Source organism: Acanthaster planci, linkage group LG14 (genome assembly GCF_054643075.1).
Source record: "Acanthaster planci isolate LZ-2023a linkage group LG14, COTS_SCS, whole genome shotgun sequence".
NCBI classification, from domain to species: domain Eukaryota; kingdom Metazoa; phylum Echinodermata; class Asteroidea; order Valvatida; family Acanthasteridae; genus Acanthaster; species Acanthaster planci.
In genome coordinates, this window is record NC_141790.1 from 14268903 (window position 1) to 14294997 (window position 26095).

General features: G+C 40.0%; 1 protein-coding gene across 7 annotated transcripts in view; it reads right to left on the reverse strand.

Moving 5' to 3' along the window:
* Positions 1 to 677: 677 nt before the first annotated feature.
* The window catches only part of LOC110981664 (phospholipid-transporting ATPase IF-like), a 32323-nt gene continuing 6905 nt past the window's right edge, over positions 678 to 26095 (reverse strand). Inside the window, exons 5-32 of one of the 7 annotated variants that reach the window (XM_022239422.2) lie at positions 25490 to 25597; positions 24577 to 24705; positions 24164 to 24318; positions 23874 to 23938; positions 23606 to 23687; positions 23151 to 23307; positions 22749 to 22830; positions 22358 to 22416; positions 21961 to 22155; positions 21551 to 21720; positions 21053 to 21195; positions 20582 to 20685; positions 20081 to 20194; positions 19119 to 19241; positions 18768 to 18916; positions 18446 to 18599; positions 17895 to 17997; positions 17365 to 17510; positions 16824 to 16883; positions 16506 to 16692; positions 15966 to 16045; positions 15624 to 15689; positions 15237 to 15340; positions 15056 to 15076; positions 14511 to 14676; positions 8630 to 8747; positions 6920 to 6993; positions 678 to 4589 (exon numbers count right to left, since the gene is read on the reverse strand). In XM_022239422.2, the coding sequence (XP_022095114.2) occupies positions 4383 to 4589; positions 6920 to 6993; positions 8630 to 8747; positions 14511 to 14676; positions 15056 to 15076; positions 15237 to 15340; positions 15624 to 15689; positions 15966 to 16045; positions 16506 to 16692; positions 16824 to 16883; positions 17365 to 17510; positions 17895 to 17997; positions 18446 to 18599; positions 18768 to 18916; positions 19119 to 19241; positions 20081 to 20194; positions 20582 to 20685; positions 21053 to 21195; positions 21551 to 21720; positions 21961 to 22155; positions 22358 to 22416; positions 22749 to 22830; positions 23151 to 23307; positions 23606 to 23687; positions 23874 to 23938; positions 24164 to 24318; positions 24577 to 24705; positions 25490 to 25597 (3321 nt within the window). In that variant the 3' untranslated portion in view covers positions 678 to 4382. Of the gene's footprint in view, positions 4590 to 6919; positions 6994 to 8629; positions 8748 to 11625; positions 11764 to 12409; positions 12559 to 14510; positions 14677 to 15055; positions 15077 to 15236; positions 15341 to 15623; positions 15690 to 15965; positions 16046 to 16505; positions 16693 to 16823; positions 16884 to 17364; positions 17511 to 17894; positions 17998 to 18445; positions 18600 to 18767; positions 18917 to 19118; positions 19242 to 20080; positions 20195 to 20581; positions 20686 to 21052; positions 21196 to 21550; positions 21721 to 21960; positions 22156 to 22357; positions 22417 to 22748; positions 22831 to 23150; positions 23308 to 23605; positions 23688 to 23873; positions 23939 to 24163; positions 24319 to 24576; positions 24706 to 25489; positions 25598 to 26095 lie in introns of those variants that run through there. The other 6 variants (XM_087145343.1, XM_022239430.2, XM_022239432.2 and 3 more) reach the window with 6 other exon arrangements.

Sequence of the window (26095 nt, forward strand, 5' to 3'; positions counted from 1 at the left end):
AGCCCCCCCTCCCCCCGTGAAGGGCCCCTATTTCCCACTAAAACGAAGTTTGTAAAAGTGTCAGAAAAGTTACATTGCCTGTGCCCTAGAGGCTGTTCTTTGTTTTAATTCAATTATTAACAGGTCTTAATTACAATCAATACACATTGTTTACTCGAGCTTATCCTAGTGATACAAAGCCCTTGCCCTCCGACTTCGCTTTAACATGTAAGCTCTGTCATTTACATATTAGACTTAAAAAAATCACAATACCACACGCATAGATCAGTCAAAACAATAATTCCCTTGATACTTATGTATTTGCAAAATATTTGTCTACTGGTACAAACATTGCTGAAAAGGAAAATTTTAAAACATTTATGCTAATGAGGTTTCTTTCACAACAACCAGCAAACGTATTAGGGTGTTGGGACTTTTAAATTTGCTTCCTATTGTTCAAGTGCTAGTCACTTTTTGCTGAAGTTATATACATTTTTTCATCCAAATATTAATCACTGTACCCAAAGAAGAATATAAAAAACTCCATGGAGTAGGGGGAGTGGGGGTTGAGGTCCCAAAGTCTTCACAGTGAAGTAACTGCTTGGGACATAGCTAAGTTTCCCATTTCAATCTGAACTCTGTCGTCGAAGCCTTCTACTTTCCAAGGCAATAATGACCCTGAACCACACAAGATAGCGTACTCTGCCAAACTCTCATAATTTTAATCAGTCTCTGTAATCACAAGGAAAATACTTCACAAAAGTACACATTTTCATGATCTTTATTGTAAGTTTTACAGCTTTTTTCTCCCAGGACCACTGACAAAAAATAATCTCAGATTGCAATAAATTCTCTTATTTACAATATTTTGATTTCTCAAGCAATTCCTTGAAAGCTTAGTACAGTGATAGCCAGGGATTACCAATCCAAATATTTTAACATTAACAATTACCTAAAATTAAGATTTCATATACACAAATAGCAAAAATAGTACAATTTAAAATCAGCTGATTTTTTGTAGTGTTTATGTAAAAATTTCACATTAAGTGTTTGAGGGAAGTACTTTTGCAATTTTGGGGAAAAGTACTATGTGCTTTTTAATAGAGTTGAATTATGTCTAACTCTGTGGTGCTTGAGCATAAAGTCAAAGTCAGTCATAATGTTGTAAGTCACTCAATAGCTCTCATTCTGCACAAGCATGCTTAGCAATTGGGACACTGCTTAGCTGAAACAGTGCACAGCTGAACACCAGCTTCTGGCAAGCTCCTTGTTGATTTTCAGTTTGTTCAGCAAGTTTCAAAATGTGCTAAGCATATTGTCAAACAAGCAACTCTCTCAAACTGGCCCAGGCTGTACAAACGTTTCATTTTTTCAAACTATTTGTGCAATTTTTAAAGGCATATTTGTGCATATTTGTTCACAACAGAAAAAGTCCGATAGAATGACAGTGAATAACAAACGACAGACAGTGCTCAGTGTGTTTCTCCCATTTGTAAAAACTCATCAAAGTTTAAAAGCTGCGGCTAAACAGGCACAAACGTGAATTTATCAGAAACATTTGACCAGTGAAAGGGCCTATTTAGGGGGCGGGAAAACCGAAAAGGGGTGGTGATTTGTATAGTTTCCCTCTCCTTGACAAAATATGCAGCAGCACTAATTCAAATGGGTGTTTGACATCGCACAACAAACAGTTTTTTAAAAATAGTGAAGGGCAGTAGAGGTTTTGAAATGACAACCATTTCACACTATGTAGAGAACAGTTTACAGAAACCTGGGTGGGGCAATATGGGTAGGGGGAGGAAGGCTAAAGGAGAGGCACGTGTTTGCTCCACCCTCCCTGGCCTCAACACCAAGGCTCTATTTCACGAGTTGTCACGACTCCTTTGACTTGTGTGTGCTTCTGTCATTTGACAGATCTCTTCTGTAGTTCCTTGACAAGCACACTTAAACGTCGCCGTGTGTACTCAAGAAGTGGCGTCTTGCCGCCAAACTAACTAACCTACTAAACAGCTAAACATTTGTCCACCATCTTCCACCATCTGATGATTCTTTATAATAAGAGAAAGGCTCATTCCAAACAGTTAAAAAGTGTTTGGGAAACTTGTTTTGGTCATTTGAAAATATGTGACCAGCTCTAGAAACATGGGTAATAAGTCGCCAGATTCAGGTTATGAGTTTTTGATATGGTTGGATTCTGTACTTCAGAAGCTACAATTTGATACATGAATGACCCCTGTAGTGCACTGCATTCTGGAGATATATAGACATTTGTAAATCTACATTTTTGGAATCAAGAAAAGCACATTTCGAGAAAAAGCTCAAAGTGTACAGCTTGGAAACACAATGTGATGTAGGATTTCTTACTGAATGATCAATATTTCATCTTTATTCATCAGTATCCATGTTTGTAGTCACAAATTCTGAAAATATAAATATTATAGCAGCTATTAAAGGAAAAACACAAAATGTTTTGAAGAGATTTTGCCCTCTCCAAATAGAACAGGCCATTATGTGTTTTGGTATTGCGCGACTTATTACCCATTTTTGCAGAGTGAGTCACATGTCATGTTTGTTTCACCAGATAAAAATCACAATTTGCAAAAAAAAACTAGCCTTGTTTAATGTCATTCAACCTTTTATCAATGTTCGATATTTTGAAATTTACAACTGCTTCTTTAATTCTTTAAAAACAATTTATGGTCATATACATTTAAGAGAAATCAATATTTTAATTGACAAAATTTCTAGATACAACTGCATGTAAGACAACCTATACAATGACTTTGACCATTGATTATTCATTACTTTGTGCTCCACTACAGCAGGAAAATAACTGACTTAAGGTTTTAAAAGTTTCATCATGTTACAGTTATTTGTCAGGACAGTGTGTTTAAGTATGACACAAGCCTTGAGCTTTGAAAGACAAATTGTTCACACAATGACAAAGGTCAAAGAATAGTTAAGTACACCAGTAAAACATCTCAAATGGGCGTGTATAACCAAACACTATTGTCATTTGAACAGGCACTTTTTGCTCACAATGCGAAGTGAAAAATGCAGAAAAAAATATTCTATATTAGGAATGTATACAGAATAGTAGGAATTCACGACAGTATCGCAGAAACTTTCATGAAACGATGAAATCATTAATTTTAATCCAATCAAAACCATATTCTTAAATCACTAATTCACAAAAATACATGTTCATTCTCTATTTGCAACCGTTCAGTGGAGTCTGAATGAAAGCTGCAAGTTACATTGTTTTGGCCGTTGGCTGCTTTATACAGTCCAGTGTAACAAAATAACTTTCAAACGTTCCCCCCAAAAAGGCACAGATTTCAATAAAAAAATCTGTTGATGGTGACTGTTTGGTTCGGCACTTTTAAACAAGTGATATCTTTGTAATACCAGAGGTGACTTACGTTCAAAATAAAACTTAAATATCAAACTGAGATGTCTTACGGTTCAAATGCAAATGACCCCATCTTTTCCTGTGGACAGTAACTGAATCTATTTTCACATATTTGAAGGGTAAAACGTTTCAGGGAAAATCCTTTTACTATCAGGTTACCATCACCTCCTAGTACTGCACTTTTTCTTTAAAAAAGACAAACATTTTCTTTGGTTCAATTTTCTCCACTTGATGGCTTTTAACACTTGAATCACAACAGAAAGAAAATTCAAAGCCCATAATACATCAATTGAAAAATTTCCAGTTCACAAACACCCTCATTGTAAGTACCTTCATTCAGGGGAGATAAGCTTACTTCATATCCTAAAGCAATGATCCAATGCAAATTAACTCTCACCCAGAAAATGCAGAACAAAATCAGACGAAGTGCACTTGACCTTCTGTAATTAAAATTCTCTAAAATGTCCCAAGACTAGCTTTCGTGAGTTTCTGTCCCAGTAGTATATTAGTACACACTTTCTTTGTACATAAACCTACAATATGGAATGTGCTGCCTGAGCTAACAACCACGACAACCAGAATTTCCATTATTTCTAGACACCACATAGCATCCCAACGCTTTAAGGGAAATAAACCAATGCTTACTTTGTTACAACCAAGTAATCTTGTACCCATAACACACGGTTTACAGTTCCTTGGAGTCACTCTTATAATCTTTCTTGGTAACGGAGACCAAGCCTAGCAGCCCAGAGCCACTTCAGAGCCTATAAAGATAAACTTATGCAACTTTAAATCAGTATAAACCTCAAACATGTTTTACCTTAAAAATGCCCAAACTCAATAGAATGCCAAAGAGGGTGATGTATCAAAATAAAGGCCTCAGTTTTCCTCTTTCTAATGCTAACTGATAATAACTAAAATGACCATAGGACTCATTCTTTGGGATCTGGTAACAGTTATTGTCATGGGGGAATAAGCCTGTTTGTCGACCTTACAAAACTGTTATTGGAGTTGTCTTGGTGGTTTGGTCCTCTTCCCTCTGATAGGCCAGCTTGTAGGTCCCTAGGGTCAGGGCACCCTCATCCACTGCATCGCTGGCGACATTTCCTTCGAAGGCTGGGTTCAGTCTCCCTTGACTGTTGAACCCCACCGGCTTCTTGGGTGCCAACGGTGTAGGCTTGGTTGGGTGTTTGCTTGGCTGCATCATAAACATTAATAGTAAGGGAGGGGGGATAGATAATTATGGAAGCATTCATTAGTCAAATAGGTACAAAGTGAAAAACAGAATGTTACTTCAGCTGAACAAGCAATGCTATAATGTAATCAAATGCCTCAAAGCCTGATAAAGTTTATGCGAGACCATCAATTTCTTGTTTTCCAATTTGAGTGGCAACACTGGAACAAGAATAACGTGGACTTCTTCATGTCTATCTTCAGCCCAAATAGATATCAAACGCAACTGTCACCACACAATTTACGTCAAAAATGGGGATTTCTCGAACTGCCAGAAATTAAGAACCCCCCCAAGTGAACATAAATTCATATGATCAGTCTTCTTTAAATGAGTGAAATGCATGGCTTGGAAATGTGATGAAATGAATTAATCTTAAGCGCAATATGCACTACAAAGGAGAAAGGAATTTACACAATTACAACTGCCACAAGTGCAATGTTATGACTTGCGTGACTAAAATGAACATGCTTTGAATCTGAGGATTCAGGATGCAGCACCTGTTGCTTGAGTTTAAAGCACGAAGTGGCCATCTTTGTCTATTTCCCTACTGAATGCAGTCCATCCCTACACACTGGTGAAACACATCCCTAGAACCAGACTATTAAACCAAAGAAGTTTTTTTGTCAAATCAACATAAACAAAGATGGCCCCTTCATAATCAGCAGCAACGTCAACAAAGTGCATAGGCTTCTAAATTGTCATAGCCTGTTGAGGAAAGTTAGTAAGGAATGCTAGCACTGAAGCCTTTTAATAGCTGCAAAATGAAATAGCAATAAATACAAATCATTCTCAACTGTGACTAAGCCGAGTATTTTATGAGTACAGAAGCTGAACGACAACTGTGGATACAGGGAAAAAAAATTATCTTCTTTTTGTAAGACAAAAACTGTGACGGATCTTTTAATAAAAAAAGAGGTCTAAAAAGGTATTGTTATGTGTGAAACCAGAATGCTGTTACGAGTACACACTGGGAAAAATAGAACAGAAGAAATCAGCAGAAAGGCTCACAGTGATCCTTTATATAGTTCCAACTCTATATTTCTTTTCCATCAGCAGAATGGCTCACAGTGATCCTTTATATAGTTCCAACTCTATATTTCTTTTCCATCAGCAGAATGGCTCACAGTGATCCTTTATATAGTTCCAACTCTATATTTCTTTTCAATCAGCAGAATGGCTCACAGTGATCCTTTATATAGTTCCAACTCTATATTTCTTTTCCATCAGCAGAATGGCTCACAGTGATCCTTTATATAGTTCCAACTCTATATTTCTTTTCCATCAGCAGAATGGCTCACAGTGATCCTCTATATAGTTCCAACTTTATCCATATTTCTTTTCCATCAGCAGAATGGCTCACAGTGAACCTCTATATAGTTCCAACTCTATCTATATTTCTTTTCCATCAGCAGAATGGCTCACAGTGATCCTTTATATAGTTCCAACTCTATCTATATTTCTTTTCAATCAGCAGAATGGCTCACAGTGAACGATTATATAGTTCCAACTCTATCTATATTTCTTTTTAGCAACAGTTCCAAAAATAAAGACAAGAACAATACCTAATAATGTAACTACAAACACACAGAAAAGTTACAAATCTGGTTCACAAAAGAACAAAGGAAGTTTTAACATGTGTAAGCACACACATGTAGTTTTTTGGTAAACTATCAGGTACTTTGGGAAGAAGTTGCACATTACAAAAAATACGCTTTTGTCTTTTATTTAGAATTCTTCAAATTAAATTTCACTCTCTCCTCATATCAAATTAATATTGCATAATAATAACTTTCGTTTAAAACAAGTTTATTCGTTTAAAACAATTTTTATTTGACAAAACAGGCACATGCAATTTTATTGATAAAACAATACGCAATATATAAAATGGAAATTAATTATTTTCATGGCATAAACAGCTGCAGCTGGTTGAAATGAAAGTCAACCTTCAAGGCAAACAAAATTCTAAACCTTGGCAATATGCGTTAGTCAAAACTGCAAAATGTGTTGCACTTCAATAAGCAGTGGGCTAAATGGCAAACTCGTTTTCTTTTTAATGGAAGTCACATTTAAAGAAATTTCATTGAAATTTACCAACGCTTTATAACAAGTTTCCATTTCTCTTCTTCATTCACTCAAAAACCATACATTAAAATAATTAGGTTAGGTGCTATACATCTTCCATGCAGAAACTCATGCAATTCTTAGAACCATTATACAACACAAGCCAGAAGTACAAAAAGCACACCACAGCTCATGCCAACTCACACAAGAGTATCAACCTCGCTTCTACATACCTCCTCCACCCCAGGGCTTACACTCCGATCTTGTTCAAGTATAGTGTGCACCGTGGCCTCTGGTGATGGCCTCTCTATTTGAGGTACGCAATCACGCAATGTAAGTTAGTGTCCCATCAGAGCTTTCAAATTTAAGTTGAAATTGCTACAAACTTCAAGAACTGTCACGAAAAAACCAAAACTTAAACCATGCTCAAGTTTCACACAGCCAAACAAAAGCTGCTAACACAAAATAAACTATGAATCCAACTTCTGTCAGGCACTCAAATGTTGTACACTTTGCATAAAAGCAAGGAGAGGTAGACAGAGCCACAGAGTAATCACAAGACTTGCATGGGAGCAACATAGAACAATAACACACAGTAGCCTCAGCCACTATCAACAGATTAACCAATGTCCATGGGAGCAACACAGAACAATAACACACAGTAGCCTCAGCCACTTTCAACAGATTAACCAATGTCCATGGGAGCAACACAGAACAATAACACACAGTAGCCTCAGCCACTTTCAACAGATTAACCAACGTCCATGGGAGCAACACAGAACAATAATACACAGTAGCCTCAGCCACTTTCAACAGATTAACCAACGTCGTCTGAACTCGGAGTATGACTACAAGGACTGATAATATTTCCCGAACATGAACCCCTCTCCAAGTCAGCTCCTTGGCCATTTCCCTTGTATTAGAATCAAGAGACATGCATGATGCACTCTAGTGGCTGCCCATGGATTGAACTAACTGATACAACTGAAGTAAGGAAACAGAATAAAGCCTCTGTTACAACACGCCGATGGACGATCAGAAATACTCCAGAACCATACCATTACAATGAGAAACAGAACCCCATACTCTCAAGTAGCAGACACCTGAAATAACCATATATTCTGAGTTCACTGACAGCCACAACCAGTTTCTTGAAAAACATTAGCTCACTGTGGAAATTGACCTTTTTAAAGACCACTGAGCGATATTCTGCAGATTCCCTTTCCAATGCAGCAAAGTTTACCTGAATTGGATTTGTTGTATGAAATGTAAGCTTTGATTTCCACTTGTTTTTAAGTCTTGATTTTTTGACAAGGATTGATGTTTCACATTGTTACAGCGATATACAAAGGCACAACATTCAGCAGAGTGCAGTCACAACAAAACAAGACCTGTGAACACTGAACATGAATTTATGTAAAACTCTGCTCTACAGATTTACAACAATCATTGTAATTGAAGTATAGGGGAACAAAACTAAACATGGCAATACAGATATATCTATCTATCTAATATCTGGAGCTCGGCAATTGGATAGGATGGTATTGTGGTTTTTGGAATGGTTGGTCTCGAGTTAGAATCCAGCCTGTGCCTCTCATTCAATCAAGGCATTGAACAGTATCCATTTTTCTTGAATTATTAGCCCCAAGCAGACATCCACATTATGGGTAAAAAGAGCATGTCCTTCAGGTCATGGAAAACTGCGATCAAGATTTCTTTTAGATAATGGTACCATTATTTTGAGGATACGATCCTTGTGATTTATTTTAAGTGATAGGCTATATAGCTATACTGCTCTGGTTCCCATTCCAATGACAACGACATCAAATCTTCCCAAAAAAGGAGAGAAATGAAAGATCAGCTGAATATATATTGTAAAACTGAGGATAATTTCAATACAAGACACAACTACTGGGGGCGCCATTCATCAAAAGCGATCATACCTAGGGCATGGTTGCATATACCCACATCCCCTGAGAGAGGGCATGCAAGGACCAACCCCTCTGAGGGTTGGTAGTACAGGCAAGCCAAGCTGAACCATGAGCACATACCAGCTGCCTTCTGCCCAGATGCGTGCATCACCAAGGAAAAAAGAAACAAATGAATTATCAATTATTTTTTTTTAAGCTGAATTGATGATTACTTGGAATCAGGCAACTACCGGAACCAGGCAAACCTGTATAATTATTCCACGATAGGACATGCTGTAATTTAAAACAAAATAGGATTAGTAAGGGGGAAAACGTTCCAAGAACATTGGTTCCAAATGAGAACTTTCATATAACAATCACATGACAAATATCTGCCATTCACAAAGCTAAGGTATGAAACATTCCTCTACAATGGTTGATGCATGGATGAAAGAAATCATGAAAGCATTGTGGTTAAAGCTAAACCAACAACATGCAGTAAGTTTCCAATAAAATGGTACTGAAATGGCACGATGTAGTTGTATAACTTCTCAGAACTCTTAGAGTGGTTTCTGAAAAGAAGAGCATCCTACCATTACATGTATTAGTATTTGAGGTATGGTGGACACAATAGGAGGACGCTATTGAGTTTTGGTAAAATGTTCTCCGAACTTTATGGACAGTTTTGCTGTTTACAATACACTTTGGAGGCAACATTTTCCAATGCATTTGAGACAAAGGGGCTCTCGTTGCCTATCTTGGACTAGTTTGAACACTATCAAATCGGAGTAAAGGTCATATTGAAGACTGTCCAATCAGAGCAAATCTCACATTACTTTAAAGAGAAAGGAAATAATTGATTCCATGAAATGCCCTCACTCACACAGGGCAAGCTGCCCATAGAGTTCTCTCATTAAATAGGGCTAAAATGTTATCAAGTATAATAAACTCTACAGGCATACAGTAAAGATGTGAAGGACAACACAACCACTAGACAATACAGGACTAGCACAAGTCTACTTCAAGTAGACATTTTATAAAGGACTTAAGGAAAGTTGCAACTCCTTTTTTGAACGCGAGGCAGCAGTAAAGTTTACAAAGGGTTTTAACATGCACAAAGGCTCAGGATGGTTAGAAATACAGAAACTAAAAGAACCAGAACAACAACAAAAGGGATCTACATCCAAACTGACGGTTAAAACTTCTTCAATATTCTAGATATATGCCACGAACTCTTTTCCCATTTGAAATCAGTAGAAGAGCCATGTATCAGATCAAACACAGGAAACGATTTTATAACAGATCCATGCTGTGATTCCATGAACTCGAGCCTCTCCTCGATTACACAAATTTCCGCTTTGGGAAACTTAAAACTCTGCCGGTAAATTATATAGATCAGGGTTGAATTTCATGCTTACGAAGTTGATGTGCTTGGCAGAGGTCTGGTAGGAAGCAGTCACAAGCAATCTGCACTGCATGCCACTTGGCTGGTAACCGGATTTGGTATTCCTATGCTCAAAGGCAGATCCACGGGGGCCAAACAGGGGCCATGTTCCTCCCTCCCCCGATAAAGATTTTTAAAAGTCTTTGGGAAAAATGAGACACAGTTTTTCCTCTTTTTTTTCATTCCCATCTCTTCAAAAAGCACATTTGAAGCCCATAAATGTAGCCTCATCGCAAACAATTTTGCCTCAATTCCAACAATTTGGTTCTGAATCTGCCTCTGCCTATGCTTAGTACATGTATATCATTGTAAAACACTTCCACAAGTTTCACTATAGACCTCTTTCACGGGTCAGCCAGCTTGCTTTTCTACCATTCAAAGCAACGTAACCAAACTGAAGCTGGAAGAAATATTAGTCTGTTCCCTTTTATCAATATGTGAAGTTGTATTTACCATTGCTAACTGGGCTACAGGGAACCAGAGAAACATGGCAAACAAAATTATACACAAAATCTGATAGGTGCAGATGTAGATGAATCAACATGGAGCTGCCGCCATGAATGATGTTGTCTGATTTACTGCATACTACAGGTCTGTTACAGGAGGAGATCATGATGAGAGATGCCTGATGGGATATCTTGGTGTGATTTCAGGATGACATCATCATGAGGCCGCCTGACTGGAAATTCTCAAGAGGGTGCAAGGAAGGACAATTCAAGTCCAGTTGTTTGGTTTGCACTGGGTCACATGGATGGACCATCTGACGCAGGCAACACTTTGTAAAGCAGTACAGCTTGTCTACAGCTCATGTGCTTTTGCCTAGGTTATCAAATGATATTTATCTATTTGCACAAGCTGCCTAAAACTACCGCATGCTTAAGCCAGACAGATAAGCAGCACTTCTAGAGTGGCATTTGGTTTTTTCACAGCAAAAGTTGTTAATGAGAAAAAAAACAGGGCTTGTTAGTTCAGCAATGGAAAGTAACTTCCATATGCTTTTAGGTCTTTTAATTCTCAAAAGCTGAACCTCACACAAGCAAGCACCTTGTTAATTTTTTTTTTGCAGGTAAGCTTGGCAAAGTGAGTGCTGATACACCCTCCTGGGGAAATCTTGTCAGTTTTATGTTTGAGATGGAACAAGTGATGCAGTGGCAACCTTAACACCTCTGTGCTCCCCCCTCCCCCGGCTTCTTGGGGTGACAGATATTCTGTTGGGTGTTGTTTTTTTTCTCCCTTCAAGGTGTACTGTGATCTTAAACTGGCTTGACTGTCTCATACTGCAAGTTAACAAACAGTATGCCTTGGTAATAAGTAATACAGCACCCTTATTCGGGTGGGTATGCACAAAGTGGATACTCCAAATTTCCACCAGGTTTGGATTGGTCTAATGCGTACCAAGCATCTCTTGTGAGATGCAAGTCTGAAGACAGCCAACATTTTGCTTGATGAGTTAGGTTTCCCTTTCTGATGAAAGCCCCAAGCAAGCTCCCCCCCCCTTTCCCCTCATCTGCCCCCTCCCCTCTGCCCCTCTTCCACCACACCAGTGGGACTGTGACAGAGTGATGCGTCAAAAGACATGTCTGACCTGGGGGAGGGATGGGCATCAGAGAGTGCCATAGACTGTGCGGGGAATGTTTGTCTGTCGGTTGGCCGAACTGGCACCGTTCCTGAGCATAGTCTCTGACTCAAGCAGCTTATGGCATCTGCCCGTGTGCCACTTTAACTGTGGAGAGACCAGGCATGAAAGGGAATGGGCACAATTTTATCTCCGTATGGTAACTTTTTATCTTCCTCACGAAAAGAACCGGAGGCATCTTAAAAAGTTAAACATCTCTCTTAAATTCATGGTACTGAATTTGAAATCTCTTGGAAGTTACGCACATGCTCATTAACATGTTCATTAAGAACACCTGCAAAGTGCACTTATGAACATATAGTACAGAGACTCTGAATCTCGCCTCAGTGACTTCAATTTCACTTCCTTATCACTTGAACCAATTTTAACAGACACGGTCCGGGGATCCCTTTGAAAGACTCAAAGGTCGACTCAGGAGTCAAAGGTCAGCTTAGAAGTATACAGGGCAACAGATGCATAACGGCGTTGAAATTTGCTAGTTACGATGACAAAAGTATAGCAATCTATGGAAGGGCAAAAGGGTCCCAAACCACTATGCAGTGAGCTGGATGTGTAGATTGCTTGTTAAGATGTACAAATTTTCTCCTTACATGTGACAAAACCAAATGGAGTACTCTGCAGGTACTAAAAGCAATGGAATACTCATGTAAAACAAAACAAAAAAAGCTGCGACACCAAGCCTTTTTTCAAGAAGACAAACAGTATCAAACATGTCCCATCTTTTCCTTCTTACTTTCAAACTTATGTCATTTTTGAGGAGGGCACAAACTACATATTTTCTGAAACGAGGTCTTGCCGACTTGTTGATCGTTCTCGCCCAGTCCAAGGCAGGCGAACTTCTCTCAAGATGAAGGTGCTTCCTTGCGCACACCCTTTTGGCTGCTGAGACAAAAACGTCTGGAGTTAAAAGTAGGTGCTGCCATCCCAGCCAGCAGCCCTAACCAATGCATCCAATGTCCACTTGCTATCAGTAGATAGCAACATTTTGTCTTTAAGTTACTTTTAATCTCAGCAAATATATGGAAGTACAGATTTATATATCAGCAATTGATTAAATTTTAGTTATTTACTATTAAATAAAAATTCAGTAAAATGCACTGAAAAAACTGGGAGCAGTTTTTCAAAAGGGAAAGATGTATGAAAAATGTGAACACTTAAATAGAAACGAATAAGCTGTAAAAACTGCAATGGTACATTTCTATATAATACATAAAACTGTGAATGACTGAATGCCTGAGGTATCTAGACATTAACTTTCAAATTGTCTGGGTGTTTCTACAATTTCGCCATCCTGTTGCGGTGCAAGAACTACTCAGGTGTACTGAAACATGTGCACAGAATGAGGAATGGAAACGCGGAAGTCAGGATTTGGTGAGTTATGGTTTGTAGGGCTGCTGCTTCTAAAAAACTATGGAAACGAGAACAACTAGATGAACAACCATGAGAATTGGATCATCACACCATGAGGAAATGTCAAATAAAGTTCTATGACTAATACAGTACTTGAAATAGGTGATCAGACTGATTCATTTTTCAAACAAGCTAGAAGTGAGACAGAAATGCCAAACTTCACATTAACCAATGTGGGAATGGGACTGCTAGAACATATTGTGCAGACAAGTTGAGGGCGTAGAAACATTTGTGACAAGGCAGATGATCTCCATACCAAATGATATTTGCTGAACTGCAATTGCACATGCAATACAATGAATTTCTCTCCACTGTAGGGATAGGTCTACTTAAGACCATGTCCAAATCAGGGATTACATGGCTACGGCTTTAGTTTTACCAATGGCAGCAGCACAGAGATTGGCCGCAGCCACAGGCAATATACCCATTTCAGATATGGCTGCTCACATATGGAGTCACAGAGTGGCCAGAACACAATGTAGGCGAGTCAACTACATTTTAATCCTTGCTCTGTGACTGACCACTGACTTTACCTGCAAAAATTGACAAATGTCTAAGAGCAGCTTGGCAAATCCAGCAGAACAAAGGTTGGACACTCACAATAAACCACTGCCTTCTGGTTATATGTACACTCAAAATGTACACCAATTAGCCAACAGGTATCACAGACTCTCATAGACTCTCAAGGTCCATAGAGAACAGTGCAGTATCTTTGAGGGTACTGCCTTCTTTCACATGCTGATACATGAATGAAGTCACATATCCAGTCTACAGACTTTGAGGGGGCTGCAGTTAACTGCAGTTGAGAGTATTTGTAGACGGCCACTGAGGAACAATGCAGGCAATAAAAGTGTGTCTGCAGGAGATCTCTGTGCAACAAAATCTGACCGTGCAGTGTTCAGTTTTCCTGCAAGCAAGCTGCACCTTCTAGAATTCTCAGCTTGACCTGGTAAGCGCTGGTCAAGCTATTGGTAAGCACTGGTCAAGCTATTGGTAAGCACTGGTCAAGCTAGGTTGTGGCATTCACTGGGCCTGTTTGTTTCACATGGATCTGGATTGCAATCAGTGATCCCATTGCTGGTTGGTGCTATGCATTAGACAGGTTCTGGTGTCAGTGAATTAACGACAGATCATGGATCACGATCCAGATCCCCATGAAACAAACAGGCCCACTGCATCAGAAGGACACAGCTATCCAGTTGCAACTTAATTTACATTGCACAATCAGTGATTTCAACGACGTTACATGTTTATACTAAGCGATCCTGTTACACATTCAAAGCAGCTCTCCAGAGTAAATATTGCCAATAAGAACTGTTTAAACCCTGTCCTGAAAGAATCTCACAGTCCCAACAATGTGAGCTGTCATCATCCAAACAAGTCACCAAACAACCGACTAGTATCTTCCTGAAAGGTGGACTTACGTGGGCAATCTGGCTCTCCGAAGGAAAGAAGTAAAGCTGGCACGTCTTGTAAACAAAGTCCGGCAGGAAACAGGCCCCAATGACCAGGAGAATGAGAAACCAGACTGACAAGCTCTTCAGTGACATGAAGAAGACGTAGTAAACCGTGGTTGTGTCGAAAAAGTTCCTGGAAAAAAAAATTAAAAGAATCTAAAGAGGAACTGACGAGGTGCGCCGAATCAGTGATCTGATCGTGGGACAAATTGCTGTTCCTAGCACAAATCCAGACCATTTTATACCTTGAAACAAACTTTTGCCGAAAACCTGTTGTAAGGCTTAATGATAGGCTACTGATCTATTACAGGTGCAACAATGCCGTATTTTTCACAGCATGTTTTAGGTACACCTTGCCTTGACTTTTTGAGGGGACAAAATGTTCGGTGTAATACTTTGTTAGAGTCTTTTCAATTTTCAATTTGCTCTGATCAGTTGATACCCATCATGCACAGGGCTAGTAAACATTTGTATTAGAAACATTGAGATATCTGAAATCAAATAAAACTTACCATCCTCCAAACACATTGTACCTGACAAACAAACAAGAAAGGATAAAAGAAAAAGTAGTTAGATTCGACTTGGTACTGGAACAAAAAGAAAACAAGTTGTTGCATAATTACATACAGGATTTGGGAAAAATCGGATTTTGGAATCAATAAGGAGATGGCTATAAATATGAGTACTACACACCATACGAATGCAGTATAGATGGACGTCAACACTGGATAGGCCAGAATAGAGATTGCCATGGCACCTATTGTGATCCAGTTCCAGCACCTAGTCTCTATTCCAAGCTGAAAATTCAAACATAAATAAAAATCAATCACTTGAATCGCATTAAATGTACAATGAAATACAACAGAGGGACACTTTCTAACGATGCAAAAAGGGCCAATGAGTTTGACGTACAGAAAGAATTTACTATGCAAAAAATAGGTTATTGGCTCAAATTCTGTGTTTTTTTGAAAATGTGTATGACTGGTATTCATTTGATTTACACAAGTCTACTCAAATCAAACCTTAATACTGGGCAAGATTGCTAAATTCCAAGCTCACAATTGATCACCTCAAGCTCACCTTGATGTTTGCAATCAGGATACAACAAGTGTAGAGAATGGTCCCGAATGACCAGTTGCCCATGTTCTGTGAACAAACAAGAAACGAGGATGTGATGACACAACAACATCCAAGTCCTTGTAACCATTGGCGACCGCATTTTGATTCACATTTATTTTTCCTCCTTGACACTGTACGTGCATTTTCCTTGAGACTGTGTCTTTACCTGATTACTATCTGAATATTTTCATATCATTGAATATTTATACTTGCAAGTATTATGTATTTGTCATTCATGCCGAATAAAGTTAAAGTTCAGATTTCAACAGGCTTTTGTTTCAAACAGTGATAGTAGCCGCTCACCTTTTGATCTGGGTAGAGTGATGCGTCATTCTTGAAGACCAACATGGTGAAGTAGTAAATCACTACGGCATGGAGCATACCTACATGTGGGTGAAATAAAACCAGTCAGGAGCTTGGAATATTGAAAACTTACAAACAAGGTTTTAGGTAAGAATTAGGCAAAGTTGCTGTCAAGTCGGGGGAGTTCATGGTTAGTTTACTGAATAAAGCAAAGTTGAATGCAAGAGTCTGGGACCTAGTTCTAAGTACATAAAGGCAAAAAATGAAGATTACAAGTGTTGTCAAGTCGGGATGCCCTAAGGTCAGAGTTAACTGAGAACAGCAGTCCGGGACCCAGTCCCACTGACACCCAGGATGTGTTTGATTAAGGTTTTTTGCTATGGCTTTGAGCTATAGCAATGACATGATGCCGTGACAATCCCTAGCAACAGACCACAAAACATCCATTAAAGTACCGGCCAATGACAATCAAGGTATCAGACTGACTTCTGAGCAGTTGACAGAAAACTGAATGGGAGTTGGGGTGTTAGACCAGCTTACCCAGTGCTAGCCAGTAGACGCACTGGATCCAGGTTAGCTTGGCGTTCTTCTGGATCTCCCTGTAAAGCCGGGGATTCTCAACAAGCATCTCGCTGGACAGGTGCTGCTCCACGATCCCGTAGATGAGAATGGGCAGCGATGTGTAAGTGATGTTGAAGAGAGTTAAATAGAAGCTGTCATAGATGGTCTGGGAAAGAAAGGGAGGTATTATGAATTAACGGCGCAACAACTGTTGAGAGTGTGGAATCCTATGTGCCAAGTGATAGTACTTGATAAAGGGTAAGTTTTCAAGCATATTTCAAGTAAGTCCATACTTACTTGTTCAGAAAAGGCAGAATAGAAGGCGTAGAAAAACTGAGCAGTGATGAAGGCAACATTCTGCAAAATGAGAAGAAAAAGTGATGGAAACCAGTTTGACGACGATTTGAGAAATCCAATTATTAGTGGCATGATGTCCAGCACTGGAATGTCCATCACGGCCTAGATCATTTCAACATCCCTTAATGCAACAAATCAACAAATTCAAATTTAGCCTAAGCTCACCAACTAAATCCACACTAACCTAACCCTATCCAGCCAAGCCCATCCAACCCAACCCCAACCTACAACCTAACCCAACCAAGCCTGTCCAACCCAACCCAACCTATACCAACCCAACCCATACTAACCCAACCCAACCCATACCAACTCAACCCAAACCAGCCTAACCCAACCCAACCCAACCAAGCCCGTCCAACCCAACCCAACCTATACCAACCTAACCCATACCAACCCAACCCAAACCAGCCCAACCCAACCAAGCTCTTCCAACCCAACCTATACCACCTCAACTCATACCAACCCAAGCCAACTAACTCACCTTGTAGAAAAAGTACTGTACTGTGATTGCAATGCGGTTGTAGTACCACGCTCCATGCACAAGGAGCACCCGTATAAGAAACCTAAAGCGGGAGAATGCATAGTCACTACATCGGACGGCCTGCCGACCCTCTTTACCCATGATGCCTGGCGAAAGAAAACAACAGCCAATGAAAGAACAAAAGGAGAAAGAAAATCTCATCATTCTGTCCCAAATCAGTAATCCAATTCTGCATAAATTTAGATTTCAATGCCATTTCTGAAACTTCTTTATAAACACACAGGACTTTCAAAAGTTTAACTTCTTAGCTCTATCAAAAATTTCATGAAGGCCTCTCAACTGCCAACTTTTCCCCAGAATTATATCAAGCACAAAGGTGGCATACTGATTCAAATGTATGATTTAAGTTACTGCAAATGAATTTAAAAAAAAATTTACTTCCTCTTCTCAAATTCTTGGCATTGATTCTGTGAAGCTAACAGGGGAATAAGGGCAGAGACCAGAAGCCTGGAAAACGACAGCAGCCTTACCAAGACCAATGTGAGCTTCCTGGATCATGCTGACATCATTGGCACCATCACCAATGGCCATGGTAGTTGGGCGCTTGTCCGAGAATTTCACCAGCTTGACAACCTGAAAGATCAACAGTTAATACACATTTATAAAACCACTTCAATCATTGAAATGTTACAAACAAACCTGAAATGTTCATCAGAAATTCCAGCATCTTGGTAGCTTTATAGATATATATCTCAATTTTCAGACACAACAGAAAAAATTTGTCACCTGGGATGTAAACCTCTGACCTCTGGAATGCTGTGTAAGTGCTCTACACGAGGAGCTAATTCATTACATGAACTTATTCCACAAAATTGTCACTACCAAGCCAATCACCAGGATTTGAACCTTTGCCCTCCTCAATGCCATATCAATGTTGTATCATCTCTGCAATCTTCGCCTGCAATAGGGGTCTCCTAGCTTTGTTGATACGATGGGTACTGTTTGATGCGTAACGAAAACTCCTCTTAGATGGTTACTAGCCAAATGTCTGGTAAAGTTTCCACACGGAGAGGAACCTCACCTCTGCTTTTTGGAGTGGAGACATCCTGCAGCATAAGACAGCCACGCAGTTAAGGCACAGGTCTCGCAGCGTGTCCTTGTGATGTTCCAAGGCATGGAATAAACTTGGACCATCAACGACCATGGCATATTTCACCTTAGGTTCTGCTTTCATTCTACAAAAGAAAAGAAAATCGGTTTCCAATTTCTTCACTCCATCATTTCTCCAATATGTCCCCCAAACTTTCAATCGTTATTTTAAGCATAAGATGGCATCAGATGCCATGCTAGAAAAGCTAAAGCAGACTCAGCGATAGAGAACGACAAGAGTTTAATGGACTCACTGTTCCAGGAATCGCCAGAGAGTCTCCCCGCATTCCTGAGCGTTGGCCTGCTTGACCAGCATCAACTCCTGCATGTGAGGCTGGAAGTGCTTGCAGGAGTGGCTGATGTTGACGGCTGTCTCCTGCTTGTCACCAGTCAGCACCCAAACCTAACATGAGACAGTGGTTCCATAAAATCATCATCTCAACCACCAGATTATTTCATAAGGCAGTACATACTTCATCTGATCAAATGAAGGGACTCTATCTGGGGGACTTGTTGGAGAATTGTCGAACTCTTGGGAGAAATCATGGGAGAAATAGTCTCATGTTGCTGTTTTGGGGTAGCATATTCAAATACAATGTATTTACTTTGATGCCAGCTGTACGAAGGGCTTCAATGGTCTCTGGGACGCCATCTTGTAGCTTGTCTTCCACTCCAGTTGCACCCAGGAGATGTAGTTCCTGCTCAACGTCATTGAACACTTGGGTAAGCTATACAAGAAAATCAAACATCACAAGATGAAACCTTCAGCAAAGGTACAGAAAATGACTACAACCTTTCAGATGGAAGCGAGTACTGACGAAGTGCACACAAACTCTTCCTTGCTGCTGTGTGCATACATTCCCATGGTCAAGCCCATCACAAGTCCTCACAACATGCAGTGCAAGTCCTCATAAGTCCTCATGTCTACATCACAAGTCCTCATGTCTATATCACAAGTCCTCACAACACAACAAATCCTCAAAAGTCCAACGCATGTCATCCATTTTCGAGTCAAGTCAAAACGGACAATTTGCAATGATGAACTGTGAAGCCTCCGTCACCGTCCATCACCAGCCACATGTGACCAGACATGTGAAAAAAACTCATGACGAACTTGTGACCAGATAAATCATCAGTGTTTTCATGACGTGACAAAAACCTCAAAATCTTGCCAGGCAGACAGTCCGAGATACGTGTTTGAAAAATACCAACTTTTTAACACACATTTTCAATTACTTTTATGTTCGTGAAAACAGAGAAACACAGAGACCAAGCTTTTTGTTAGTTGTTTGTTTACAGTTACTAGGAAAGTAAACAACATTCAGCTTTGAAACTCTACTAATTTGTTCTTTGGATCAAAGGAAGTAAAATGGCAGGAAAAAAGAGCTGAAGGACAAACAATGATGCTAAAATGACCCCTACATTGAAATTCCCTATTCACCATGGCAGGGCTACAACATGAACAGACACCATACTCTCACAGCAAAATGACAAGACAATTCTGTTTAAGTTACTGGTGGAAAAGATTAAAGTGATTGGATGGAGTTTGAAGGTGATGACCTCATACCTTCTCTTCCCTGCTTTCAAGGGCTGTGGATGCCTCTTGGAGTTGATCATGAAAATTCTCGTACTCACTGTAACTCAATTCCCTCTTGGCAAAGCAGAGTGTCCGAAGCCCCAACTACAAATGTAAACAAATAGATATCATACATTTACCACAACTTCCAGGATTTGTATAAATTCCGCCAAAAATTCAGTCAAATCCTACGAAAAATTTCACCAACAGTCAGTTTTTAACAGTATCTTAAATCTAATGAAATATTTCCCAGGTTCATGAAAAATATTTTAAATGAAATTTAATGACATGGTTCCCAGGTTCATGAAAATTATTTTTAAAGTAAATTTAAGTCCTCAAGAACTCCTTCGAAAAGTAAACTTTTAGCCACCTGTAATTTTGTGTAAAAACCTACTTTTCCACACCACATTTTCAAGAGTTATCTGCTGTTTAGCCAGCATATTAAGAGAGAATTTAAAAAACCCATGTGGAAAAAACTTAAAAGGCACTGACCACTGCGTAATCGTTGACGTGGTCCAAGATGATATCTTTCTGTCCGGTCACACTCCTAGCCAGGATGGTAGATTCAGCTCCCTTGCACAGGACCTGCACATTCCCTGTACAACAAAATGAAAGGAGTGTATGCGACTTCACATGAATTTTCATTTGAATGCACACAATCTTTGTGAGGGTGCTGAGCAAAGCGGTGGTATGGACAGCAAAAAGCTGTCTCTCTGTAAAAAATGTACTCAAGTAGCAATTCCTGACTCCATGAAACACAGACCAGCACAGTATCAACTTGAAGAAATTAGGTATTGGGTTCCATCCAAATCTTATGTCAACAGCTAATGTAGGTTTAAGTCTTTGCCAGATGCAAATATGGAGGGATGTGTGGACAACAGGCATAGCCATAGACTTCAGCAGCTAGTTTTTGGACATGACCTCGATCAGGCTCAAGCCCAGACACACCCGGGACACACGTACCCTCAGGGGTCCTTATGATGACACTCATGCATTTCCGGGTGGGGTCAAACTCCAATACATGCAGCAGTTGGAATCGAACCAGGTCCCCTTCTATCATGAGCTCGCTGTACTCCTGTGTGGAGGCTGTTAGGACCACACCAAACCTGTTCACAAACAAGTGAATGTGAGAATATTCTCGCAGTGTCACTGTCACATGGAAGAACAAATAGGAAAACAGAACAAGCAAAATACAGAGACCATCTCAACTTTTCAGAAACTAATCAAAGACCAAAATGTTTATTGCCTACTCAAAAAAAAAAGCAAAACCAGGTGAGGGAACTTCTGTAGTGCTGATTCCAAACTAACTGGCACAAATTTGCCAGGAAAAAGTACAACAAACAGTGTGTCTTTTGCCAAAGTTACGATAAGAATACCTCCAAAGATGGGTAAGTACTAATCTGTGATTTTTGTACTGGTCACCAATAGACAGCTGCTGTGTGCACCCGGTCGCTAACTCACCTACGAGTGGCTTCAACAAGAGCCTTTTCATCTGGGGACGAGGCCTCGTACTGCCACTGTGTGTAGTCCTCGTGGGCGTTTGGTGCATCAACCTCGTCCCCACCTTGGTCTTTGTTGACATGGACTGTGTGACAGAGAGCCATGCATAGCAAGAATTCTTTCATTGCCTCCTGCATGGGTTGAAATAGATAAAAATGGGTTGTCGGATACCAGCTCACTGGTTCTACTTCTATGACAAACAATCCTGAAGTCGATGCAATCCTTAAACATATATCTTGATATGCTAGATCAAATCAGAGAATAGATAAAATAAATGTTGATTTGAACCATTCTGAAAAATGTGAGTCAGTACATTCAATTAAGTATCAAATCATTGCTCATCCAAGAAAGACAAGAAATTGTCAACTTACAGGAGTAGCCACTGATTCCTTGTCGGGTACCAGTTTGCCCTCCTCCTCTACGTATTTGATGCCGTCGACCGAGCACTGCCTGAACTGCATGTCATTTTCCGTCAATGTGCCAGTCTTGTCCGTGAACATGTATTCAACTTGACCGAGCTCCTCGTTCAGGTCAGAGGTGTTGGCCTTGGCACGAAGGTCAGCTTTCTGATGTGCGGGGAGAAATGTAACAGAGCAGTAACAAAAGACAACTGGGCTGTAGAGTACTTTGACTAAATTGCCAATGGGACGGAATGTAGCAGAAAGTTTCAAAGTCATCTGGTTGTTAATATAACCATTGCGTGAGGAAACACTGTTCGCAAAATTGCCTGGTGTGTAAGATGGCGTTGAATTTCCTCCGAATACTTACAGGATCATAGATGTCCAAATCCCAGCCAAAATACAGAGAACCTAGGAACTTTTGCAGCTCTGAAAAAAACAAAACAGAAATGAAGACGACTTAATCGGTACTTGATCCTCTTCAAGAAATTATGAAGTTGCAGACTAAGGAATGCTGTCTAATTTGCTAAGGGGTCTTTTCAGGTTAGCATCATGAGCAAACAGAGGTCTCAAATGAAACAAGATGTCCTTGAACAAACGGCAAGCGTAAAAGTGGACAAACATTACCATACTGGACAACTTGATGTTCCGAGGTTGTCGTAAACTGGTCTAAAGTGTTGCACTAAACTATGTTTATCCATTAGGCAGCAGACAAAAGAGGTCTTCAGTTTAGCCATGGACTTTTTAAAGTGGAAACTCACCGATTGTGACATAGAGGGAGATTGGAATGATGTAATTGAAGAGAACGAGGAATGACAAGAAATCTGTGAAGACGACGATGCCCTGCAAAAACAGGACATATAAAAGGAATCACAGATGGTTACTTTCAAATCACATTTGTTGGTATTCAAAATAATGCAATTGGCAATAAAAGAGAAGTCAAACATGAGTACACACCCAATTACCTAACTTCTGGGATCTCCAAAATAGGCGGGGATCAGTTTCAAACACCTTTTTCAGATAACTCACACTGGCTTGCAAAAGTTGTACAGTAACAAGCTTACCAAAAGAAGTGCACAGGTGGAGCAGTGTCATTAAATGATTTTTGACTCTGGAAACACCCATCTTGAGAATTCAGCAAATCGTTTGATTCCAATACTCACGCTGCCGGACAGATCTCCTAATGCCTCGGCGACTGGATGAACGTACCAGGAATTCACCATGAAGTCGCGGCGGTCCGTCCAGAACTTGAGTCCTGTCACAATCGACGTCTGGACCAGCAGCCACACCAACATGGCCACCAGGTACTTGTTCATGGAACTACCGCCAAAAAATTTGGATTCAAAATTACTTAAGGGGTACCTGTGGAACAGTTCTTTTTAACTGCTGTTTAGACAAATAATACACCCTTTGCTCAATCTTAAGGAATCATTTCTGCTTTGAAAACAATGCTGACAAGGAAACCATTGTACAATCTACGTGCACATGGTGACAAAACATTTGGATGATGATAATATTTTTTGACAAGAGACACTTAAATGGAAGCCGTACATTTTGGGTCTCAGTCCAAGATTTGAAGCACCGCTTAGGAATTTTCTGCATTTTAATATGGACCTACCCCTCTATGCAGGAATGTTTCTGGCCTTTTTGTCTGGAATTCAGAGCCATTTTGGTCTCTCTTCCTGTGTAAATTGCCACCCCTGTGAAGAAAGACAAATTAATTTGAGGTTCCATCTATGGCAAAAAATTGCAGATTTTTTTCAAAAGCCTGCATTTCCTCTAATCATGTTCTGAGCCATAAACAAATCCTTCCTCTTAGTGGCAACCTTTTCATCTTTGCATCCTCAGACAATGAGGGAAGATTTTTAATCTGCCGTGAATCTTACCATAAACAAAAGGTGTGTTTTTTAACCGGGAACCTCTCAAGAGAACATTTTCTGCTGTGAGTGACCTATGAATTAAAACACACAAAAAAGAACACTGAATACTGTTGAAACATTAAATTCTAAACAAGGAGAATCGACAGACACCTCATCAATCGATGTAGTTTGGATGGAATTTTCAAAAACTTTCATTTCACTGATGGGAATCTTCTGCATGAAAATGTAAACATTTCTGGATCCACTACTTTGAGCTAGTTGCCTCTAAACTTAGCCCGCCCCCCCTTGTCTAATACCTGACTGTGGGCTGCTGGTTCTGCGTGTAGAAGCGCATCCTTCCGATAAACTTGTACAGGTCTGGCTGCGGCTGTTCGCACTCCACCATAGCAGACAACACATCTAGTGATTCCTCATCCTGTAGTATGGCGGTGTCTGGCAACGATCGAAAGATCTGCCAAGGTGTAGAAGATATTGTTACCATTACTAGCAAAAAAAAACAGGTGCATGTAAATAGTTGTTTTTAACCAAAGTGACCAACAATATTCCATTCCCTAAACTATTTCAAAGAAATATTGGCTACTTTACTCATATGAACTGTACACAACTTCTACCAAGGTTCTCGTTAGCTTAATGAGAGATGTTGAAGAACTCAACCACACACATTAAGGTGGTAGCAGAAACTCTGGTTACACTTTCTTCAGAGATTTACCTTAAGGTTGGTCTCTCCATCCAGATTTGCTGTTGTGACGTAGCATTCCCCGTCTTCACTCTGTGAAGACAGTAGGACCATGTCGCAGGGCAACTCCTCCTCCACCATGACCTTCACAATGTCTCCCACCTGTCAGAACAAATGGAATAATCCAACTTGGCTTAGCCTTCTACAAGTTCAGTTTGAATAAAATCTGGTACACTGAGTTCTTTAAATTCACATGAACATAACACTCTGAATTCTCCATACTAAAACCACTGTTGCTATACCTTGTGACCTAGGACAAGCTTTTGTTTGGTTGATGCCTTACAACACTACACTGTTCTCAATGGATAAGAACGGCACAAAGGCACCGGTCCATTCCAGAGATAGTGGCTGCTATTCAAAAGCTTGCCCCCAATCATGAGGTATAGCAACAGTGTCTTTAGTCTGGGAAATTCAGATTGTTATATTTATGTGCAATCAGATAACTCAAGGTACCAGATTTTATTCAAATTTAACGATAGGATAACCCTATATCCCCTATAGGGGATAATTGCAGTTTGTTTGTAACCTCCCTGCTCAGTTGAGCACTCAGAGCAGTAAGCACAGCAGAATGAATAATGAAGTTGGAAGATAAAAGCAGTGAAATACTGAAATCGGCAGAATGCAATCTAACAAACCGAGAAATGAGTCCGAGGAACAAATGCTAGGAGGAACACCAACTTGTTTAGTACAGAAATGTTCTGCTTGGGTACTAAAACAGATTATCGGTCAGCAAAACAGGTTATCGGTCAGCAAGGCATTTTGCTTGTGACTATTTCCCTAATGCAGTCTGCTTAGCGTGGGAAAACTGATGAGCCATAAATCCTGATATTTGGGTCAAGCTTACAGCTGAGTTAAACTTAGCCGTCTGTGCCTCTAAAACGCTTACATGAATTTGCTGGGACTGAACCTCCTTGATTTGGCAGTCCCGCACCACCTGGGTGGGCCGCTTGTTGACCTCATTGTCTGCTTTGTGTCGTAGCCAGTCTTCGTAGGCCTGACAAAAATCACAACTCAACAAAGTAGTACAACTCATCACATGCTCATCACACCTGTGTATATTTTTCCCCCTTATTCTAGACAACCCTGGGAAACGTACACCTGACAAAGAAAGAAATTTCAGGTAAAGGGAAACCTGTGTCGGTTCCCTTGGTAAAAAGTTCTTTAGTTTGGCAAGTTGCAATAAAATGTTATCTTGTATCATGGATATCCCAGACTGTTTTTTGTGAGTTTACGGTGCTGCAATTATTGCTCATATTGTGACCTTCAGCGCGATTCCCTGGTCGCATGACACGCCTGGTCTTAAGGCGTTCACCTCAACTGAAGGTTACATTCAAGACCATAGTGACCCAAACAAGTCCTTGCAAATCCATCGCAAATCCTCACAAATTCTCACAAGTCCAAGCTTGAGTTAAGCCAAGTCAAAGGCCATTCAAATGAACAGTGACAAAGTCACTCCTCGGTCATTGTTCATTACCTCAAATCAAACACTTAA